The 8,920-nt window shown below is 39.1% G+C and overlaps 1 protein-coding gene and 2 non-coding genes across 3 annotated transcripts; 2 read left to right on the forward strand and 1 right to left on the reverse strand.

Annotated features, from left to right (window-relative positions):
• Positions 1-354: 354 nt before the first annotated feature.
• LOC115048597 (uncharacterized) lies at positions 355-2,610 on the reverse strand. Its single transcript, XM_029510198.1, has 3 exons — positions 2,593-2,610; positions 2,217-2,390; positions 355-1,740 (listed from the first exon to the last, which is right to left on the reverse strand). Exon 3 carries the CDS (start codon positions 1,680-1,682, stop codon positions 1,020-1,022), a length of 663 nt encoding a protein of 220 aa, XP_029366058.1. The 5' UTR covers positions 1,683-1,740; positions 2,217-2,390; positions 2,593-2,610; the 3' UTR covers positions 355-1,019.
• trnai-aau (transfer RNA isoleucine (anticodon AAU)) lies at positions 2,306-2,379 on the forward strand. Its single transcript has one exon. It is a non-coding gene; the product is annotated as a tRNA-Ile (tRNA).
• Positions 2,611-2,642: 32 nt separating the features above from the next.
• On the forward strand, positions 2,643-2,715 carry trnaf-gaa (transfer RNA phenylalanine (anticodon GAA)). Its single transcript has one exon. It is a non-coding gene; the product is annotated as a tRNA-Phe (tRNA).
• Positions 2,716-8,920: the final 6,205 nt, after the last annotated feature.

Genomic DNA, 8,920 nt, shown 5'->3' on the forward strand with positions numbered 1-8,920 from the left:
TGATCCTTTTCTTAAAAAAAAAAAAAAAAAAAAAACAACAACAACAACAACAACAACCTATTAACAGGGAAAAAATATCCTCTCAGACAAACACGTGAACGCCACATGAAATATCTGAGTGTCATTAGAGCTGGAGAGAGAAACTAAGTCAGTCAGACTGAATGTGAAGGCAGCTGGATCAGAAGCAACCCACTCTGATTCAGATGGCTTCTCTAATATATGATCTGTAATATATGTACAGCCAATTCACAATCTGTGACACTGACGGACATCATGACATGGTTGTTGCCTTGTAGGTATATAGAGGACAGAAGAGGGCGGCCTGTAGCTGTATAGGTTTATGTTTAGTTTTAGTTTTAATGATGTATCTTCAGTTGGACTGCAGCTGGCAGGCAGGTGCTTTTGGAGCACATTTAAACTAATCCCACAGTAGCTCTTGTAACAGGCCTGGACATCCCAATGAGTGTTAAACCACATCCTTAAATGCCTTAATCATTTTCTGTGTCTTTTTGAAACCTGACAAATACAACTTCAGACTCTCCATAATACATTTTGACAGGCTTTCTCGTGCTGACAGCATCACTAAAGAAATGTGTTTTTCTGAGTCACTTCACTAGAAGTGGAACTTCAGGTATTTGGATGTTGTACCTCTAATCATAAAAAATCTAAAGTCTATTGACTTGAAATTGGTTCCATTGTTTTGTAAATGTAAATAATTTCAGTAAATAAAACTCAGCCAAGATTTACATCACATATAAAATATTTCTTTACATATAATGTCTTATCCTGATAATAAAAATCAGATAGTTGATAGATAGTACAAAAGAAACAGGAACTTAACATTACACAAATGATTATACATAATTCATTCAGGTTCCAATAACATAACACCAATTATTCAAATAGATTGCACCTATTAGAGTTTTCCTAAAATGTATGCAGTTTTAATTTTCTCTACAGTAAATCTAAAAACTGTGAGGATGTGGATTGTCTTAACTGTCCTCTTGTCTTGTCCCCTGTCAGGGTTTAGCTGGACAGAAATGCTTGGACATGAGGATGCAGATGTCTTTCCCACACTCCCAGCACTTTTGTTTGATATGTGGAGCGCCCTGTTGGGTCTTCCTCTTACACACTGAACACACTTCCACAGCAACACTGTCACCTTGCCCAGATTTTGTAGCCAGGAGTTGCTTCAGTTCCTTCTCTATGTTGTTGTTGGGTGTCTTTGCGATCCCCACCACATTCACCCTTTTAGGGTCAAACACACAATCTTCCTCCATGCCACTGGGCACAGATCTCATGCCACAATTTGGGGGGACCCAGGCAGTGTTGTAGCCCTGCATGCTCCAGTTGTACTGCATCGGATGGTTATCCTTGTCAATACGCTTAACACGGCCAACACGCACACACACCTTGAGAACGACTCGGTCTGATGGTTGGGAATTCTGAGGATAATTAGATGCCTTTCTAATGTCCCGGCTGACATAGACACCCTTTCCCAGCATGCCACGGGATGACTGTTTAAATCCATTGGAAATGATGAGTCGTGCACTGGCAATGCTGGTCCCGTGGAACATGGTGTAAACGCCTCTGTTCTGAGGCGTCTGTGAAGCTTCCAGCTCCACACCAGGAAAAGAAGCCCCATCATCGACCACCTCCCACCCAGAGAACTGCACTGACATCCTGATGGAGGAGTAAGGCTAACAGAGGGTTAGGTCCAAGTCCTGCGAGGGTCTAACTCTGTAAGAGATGACAGCAGAAACATTAAGTCATCTTATCTAGGTAAGATCAATGTGAACTTCGAACAGTTTTACTGTCAATCACTTCTTTAAAGAAAGATTCACACCACCACCTCCAGCTGACTAAAGCATCAGAAACCAATATGTACGATTTAAATGGCTTTGTTGCTCATTTCATCACCTGTGTTTTACTCTTTGTTCTTTCTTTGTTCCTCTTGCTTTTCTTTTTCCCTAAGTTTGTTAACTGTGAAGTACTGGCTGGAGGATAACTAATCTTCAGCTGTGTGAGTCTGTGTGTGTCCAAACGTGTGTAACATTAGCCTGAAGAGATGAGTGAACGAACAGATCTAACAAACTTCCTCATCATCACATTACAGATTACATTACACATTACATCACATCACATTAGAGCTCCTGGAGGACACCGGATCGATTTCTCCGTCAATCGATCTCAATGTTAAATAAGATCAGCCTTACCGTCAACGAAGAGCTGAATAATAATTCACTTTCAATTCAGTAGGTTTCGTTTAGCGGTTGTATGACGTCATCCAAACAAATCCCACATGGGCCGGTTAGCTCAGTTGGTTAGAGCGTGGTGCTAATAACGCCAAGGTCGCGGGTTCGATCCCCGTACGGGCCACTGATCCTTTTCTTTTATTAAAAAAACAAAACAAAAACTATTAACAGGGAAAAATATCCTCTCAGACAAACATGTGAACGCCACATGAAATATCTGAGTGTCATTAGAGCTGGAGAGAGAAACTGAGTCAGTCAGACTGAATGTGAAGGCAGCACAAACTGTGTCTGGATTCTCTGCACACAGAAAACCATTTCGAAAGCTCAACGTACTCACAAATATGCTAAACCCGGGAAATTGCATATATTGACGTGCCCTGGCACGCAGCCGAAATAGCTCAGTTGGGAGAGCGTTAGACTGAAGATCTAAAGGTCCCTGGTTCGATCCCGGGTTTCGGCAGACTCTTTTCCTCTGTTCCGGCTAAACAATTATATAAAACAAAAACAGTAGCATGACATTCATGCAATAAATCATTTTATTATACTACTTAGAAATGCAAACTCATCTTTCTATTTTTAGAAGGGATTATATCAAAAATAGCTCTAGTCTAAATAGCAGTGGGCTCAGGATAGCTAATAAAGGCTAGCAAGGAAGCAACTGATGCTGTCATTTGATTTAAGCAGATGTTGACGGTGTTCCTCCTCAGTCACAAAGTTTCAGTGTCTAACTGCAGATGCGCCTCATATCTTTGTTCAGCTTTTTCTTGTCAATACAGGATTTGATGTCACAGACAGGAACCCTGTCCAAAACAGAGACACAACTATAGAGAGGCTCAGCAGACGTGATGCACTGACGGAATATTTTTCTCGTTACTGACATCACTATGCGTTGTTCTGGCGGTTTCATGCTGATCTCATCAACATTAGCTTTGTGATGTATCTGCCCACCCGACTGCATAGTCACAATTTTAGCTCTAACTTATATCATTTGGTGCTGTAGGAATCCCTGCTGTTATTAACTTGTTTTATTCCAATTTAGTTTATCTAATGATACTGGACCTGTTCAGGGTGTACCCTCCCTCGCCCAGTGTGAGCTGGGATGGCCTCAGCAGCCCCTGCAATCCTTCCTTTGAATGAATGGCTTTCTAGCACTCAGATCGGTGGCTGAGTGGTGATTCACGGAGCAGTTTCCCCTTTCTTTTATCTGCTGGGGGCGCCTGTGCCTCTTCACTGTTTACTGTAGATTGTGAGAGACTGACAGGACGTGGAGGAGTTTTGAGGGCTGCTGGAAATTGAACATCCAATATACACAGCGATGAGATGTGGCTGGATGATGACAGCAGTGTGATGCAGAGTTGTGCTGCTCGATAGCTGTATATTCCTCTGTCAGGTACTGTGATTTATTAGCAGCTGTAGCTCACATTCAGCCAATTTCCTCTAACCCTAACCCAACCTCTTCTTTCTCTTGCTTCATTCTAGGGCTCTGTCAAGAGTAGGTGATTTTATTGCGTCTCTGTGACTATCTTGCTCTTTTATTTATTTACTCATGTTATTTTGGTGAACTGTAGTTACTGTACCAGAAAATACAAATGTAATTGGTTCAGTCAGTGATAAAATTAACTCAACAGGGAGTTGGTCACATTTAAATAAAATCACTTGGACCTTTATGATCAAACCAGATAAATTTCACTTTCTACAGTATGGAAAGATTGAGATTTGATTTGTTGACCATGTTCTGCTGCTCCCTATGATAATAATCGAAGTAGTTGCAGATTCCTAGGGTAGAGATACATAAACACTTTATGCTGTGGTTTTCAACATAAAAAATAAAACATATATAATCATTGTAATAATTTTAATGAAACCACAACCAGTTATTGAGCATATTATTTGTGGGCAAAAGTAATAAACTACATCGGTGAAGCCAGGTCAGGTCACTGAATTTATGAAAAATCTTTCAGTGCTGTGTCTGTTTCTAACCCTGGGAAGAATTTTTGCATAGCACTATTTCTTTGACATATAAGGTAAGGTACATGCTTGTGTTTACTCACTGATGACAGGAAGTTACAGACAGGATCACCCACCTTTGTGGTACTCCTGTTTGAGCAGCTGCAGCTCCCGCTGAAGGCTATTCTCCACTAAGGTCATTCTTTTACTGAGTCTGGTTTGAGAGCGTTTAAGCTGACCTGCCTGACCTTGGTCAGCCTGGTCCTGCTGGGTCTCAAACTGTTCCACACGGGCTTCCAGAGCACATAGACGTTCAGCTAATTTATATTCTACCGCTATCTGAAAAACAAAACAGATAAAACCAATGAGTTTAATCTTACAAAGCTACATTCATTCTACATATGAACATATTATCTTATATGTGACAAAAAATATCTGCTTGTTTTACATTTATAAATTCAGAAACAGATGCAGTGCAACAGCAAGTTTAACACAAGGAAGACTGGCCATCAGTCAAAAATTGTATAAATCTAAAGGCCGTATTCAGAGGAAATTATATCTTATTCCCCCTACAAGAAAAACAAGAACAAGGGGCTGAAAAAATATTGAAGATCAGATTAAAGAACTAACAGAACAGTATGCAACAAAACTGAACGGACCCTACTATGGACCCAAAATTTCCTATCAAAAATATTGGAGCTTATACTACAGCAATCCCGATTTTTTAACATTACAAATCAGGCAAATTTTCTTACAAATCAACTCCAACACAACAAGGAAAAATCTTTCATAGCTGCAAATCACGACTCAAATGGCAAATATACATGATCACCTCAGGAAATCAATCATACCTTCTAAAGCTTTTCTCAAAACGTATATTCGACAACAAACAACCCAAACCTAGCAGACTTTCAGATCTTTCTCAAAAATCTAAATCTACCTCAACTAATTGAAGAACAAAGAAACTTTGTGGATGCTGTCCATTTATTAGCTATTAACTGCATTAGTAAATATGCAGAATTTATGAAACATTTCTAGTCAGAGTTGGCACCTCTATTCCTCAGGACAGTGAGAGAGATAAAAAAATACTGGTGACATAATACCCAAATGAACACAGCTGCAATGAAATTACTTTTAAACGAGATAAAGGTCCAACACCCTTCCTTCCATCCCTCCAAATTATTGCCCATGGAGAGAATAACTTCAATGATAATTCTCGATGACCAAACAGGCATTATCAAGCTTTGACACTCTACAAATAATGTCAGAGTTCTCCTTAATTTGATCAATGTGTTGCAGCGCAGCTATACAGAAGCAATCGTTGTATCAAATGATGCAGAAAAAATCTTTGACAAAGTTAACTGGTCCTTCCTCTTTGCTGCCCTTCAAAAATTTGGCTTTGGAGAATCATTTATCCACTGGGAATCTGCACTGTATAACTCACCCAAAGCTACAGTCACCACAAAGGGATCACATCGTATATCTTCACTCTGCAGAGGGGAACCAGACAAAGATGCCCCCTCTCTCCCCTATTTGCTATATTCATTGATGCCAGCATCATGGCATCAGCAATATGCCACCAATATCAAAGGTATTCCCTCGCCTGTTTATGAACACAAAAATCAACCTATGTGCTAAGAATACAATACACTACTTGCAACAACTTCAAAGATCATTAAAGGAAGCATATAAACATAGCTCAAATTTCTCAGCCCTCACTCACTACTCGATTAACTCATCCAAATCATCTATACTAACAATAACAGAATGAATGGGATCCTGCAGACCAAAATCTCCAACTTTACTTCTCCAATGGCAACATTAAATATTTGGGTATAAATATCTAATAGCCTCTTTGACCAATGGAACAATTCACTCATGTAAAACCCTCTCCTCGAATACATTCTTTCCCATTAATTAATATTAAATAATTTCTTAATATTAAATTAATACAAAATCTTTTTTTTGGTCAAAAGGTGAATCCAGCATATCTCAGCTTTGCTTACAATATGATTGTCTATTTCATGTCATGACAGGTTGATTGTTCTCCTATTGTAGATAGTGAAGGGCTGATGATTCTTTTAGTTATGCTTGTTTTTGTGCCCTCTCTCCTTCCCCTTCTTGTTCTTCCTCTCCCTGAGCATGTGTGACAGGCTTCTACTCTGGCAGCAGAAGAGGATTCTGTCTCGTGGGACAACCCCTGTGCTTCACTGCAGCTTCAGCCTTTGATCTGTCTCCAGTAAAGCCTTTTCTAACCCACCTTCTACTAGTGTCAGTCTCTGCTTCGGGGTCCAAACCAAACCATCACCTAACAAATTGAAAATAATACAAAACGCACAGATAACCCATTTTAAAAATAAACAGCTGGTCAAACTGAAAGGTAGTGCACCGTTTTGTCTTGTAGCAGAGAGCGATGCTGGCATGTGTCTGGAAAGAGGTGATCAGCTGTTGTTCTGTCCACTTTGTCAGTGAATTTGCCTGCCTCTTGACTTCCTTTATTCCAGCTGACATCCTGCAAAGACACTAGAAAGATGAAGTAGACAAAAGAGTAGACTCCCCTTTGAAAATGTAGCTACAGATAAAAGCTACCAAGATCCAGGTTTCATATTGTATGTTAGCAGGCAGAATGCTGTTACTCTGTGTTAGGTGCTCTTACTATATGAGCATAGAGGCAAATTCATATGAGTTCTCTCCAAAACTGGTTAGTATTATTTAGAGTTTTGAAACTATTAACTCAAAATGCATTCAGGAATAAAACAGACATAACAATATGTAAAATATAATTGACCGAATTAGAAAACCAATTATTTAAAGATACTGGCATCAACCTTTTGTGTTCACAATCTTTTTTGAAAATTACTATCAAACATGTCTAACCCGTTTATCAGTGTTCTTGGACTTTAAGCTTTGTGTAGAAATTGTTGCTTTGGCCAATGTCAAAAGACCAGTAAGTAAGATTTATTGGTATCTGGCAGTGATGTACTATGTCAATCACTTCAGTTTATGTTGGAATATATAAATTAAACAGGAAACAATTTCTCTCCCTATCCATCAGCATTTTAAAAATGTCCCCTTTGGCTCTAGTTGATTGAAAAAGGATCAGTCAGGTTTTAAGGTTTTGAATCCAGTGAAAGCAACCTACAGTAGATGGGTGTATAATCATAAATTAAATATACAAATATCACGGTGGAAGTTTCGTGGAAGTGTGTGTTTGTTTGTCATCATCTCCCTTTTATAAATCTCTTCATTCCATTTCGTCATTTTCTCTTTCATCTATTTTCATCTGTGGTCTTTTGGTTTTAAAATGATCAGTGACCTGGTTTCTATGACTCATCTACATCACTACAGTAAATAGGACATATTATTCATTCATGTCTCTGTTTTCACTTTGGTAAAACTATTCACTTCTTTTACACAATTGCTTCAAACATTTGATGATCTATTAGTTGGTTTAGTAAATTAATCAGCATCTTTGCTCTGTCCCGGGACTCCGTTTTTTCCATTGGTCTACAGATGAACGGCTTGGCAATAATATTCCATAAACAGATGAGCAACTCTTTTAATGCAGTAATATAAGGAATGAAAGAGGCAATATAAAGAACCTATCCTTTAAAGAGCTTAAAGACAATTAATCGAGCCAAGGAATACAGGAATATGTATCATAAGTGCTTAAAGAAATTCAGGTCTAGAGAAAGTATGGGATTGAAAAAACAGCAATCTCAGTATGTATTTCTCCAGAAATAATGTGTTCTACAAGATGAGATGCTTTGCTCTGACTGCTGTAATGAACTGTAATGCAAATTTGTTATCTATAGTAAAACAGAAAAAGCGATACAAGACGAATACATACCTAATGATTCTAACATGTGAGCCAAATGTGGGCTTACTTTGAAATGAAAGGCCTTACGTGTCCTCTAGTAGTTTATTGTTCCTCTGCAAATCAGACATGGAGAGTCTGGCTCTGGGACTGCTCTGTCCATGATGCCTGCAGGTTTCCAAGGCTGTGACGCAGCTGGTGAAAGAAAAACTCAAAAACAAATATATTTTGCGGTGACGGCTCTCTTAATTGACCTTTAGTCTTTGTAATTTGTGCTGAGTCCAGCTGATGAAGCTACTGCCTCACTCCTGCAGCCAATGTCTGGAAAGAACAGCTGTGACCCATTTCCTCTGCATTTTCAATTATCCTTATTGTACATGCTTGATCACTGCACCATAGCTAATGCGCTACCATCACAATGATTTGCCCCCTTGTGTCACTTGTGTCACAGAACTAAGAGGCTGAATCAGTGTGAGTGTATGGGAGTTGTGGTCAGCTTTAGACTTAGTGGAATGATGAGGGTTTGATTTTTATTAAAGTTGTGCAAAAAATTCAAATTAAAAGCCACTTATGGAGTGACCTTGCCTTCCCTTTTGCTTGAATTCATTTCACATCTAATTTCCTTCTTTCGGGGTCTTTGCTTGTGGTTGAGCCTCTGACTTTTCTAATTAAGGCTATTTGCACTCAGCAGCAGTAAGAACTAAAATACCTACCAAACAGGCAGTCATACATGACAGGATAAACAACAAAATACATCAACTTTCATGCAAGCAGCGCTTCAATGAATGTATCCCCCTTCATACCCACTGAAAAACATTAACATATGCAGAGAACTTTGCCACTGAAAAGTAAGATTGTCAGCCGACTGATAGAACTAGAGGAAAAAGCAAGGGATTACCAA

The sequence above is a fragment of the Echeneis naucrates genome, chromosome 9, assembly GCF_900963305.1.
Source record: "Echeneis naucrates chromosome 9, fEcheNa1.1, whole genome shotgun sequence".
NCBI classification, from domain to species: domain Eukaryota; kingdom Metazoa; phylum Chordata; class Actinopteri; order Carangiformes; family Echeneidae; genus Echeneis; species Echeneis naucrates.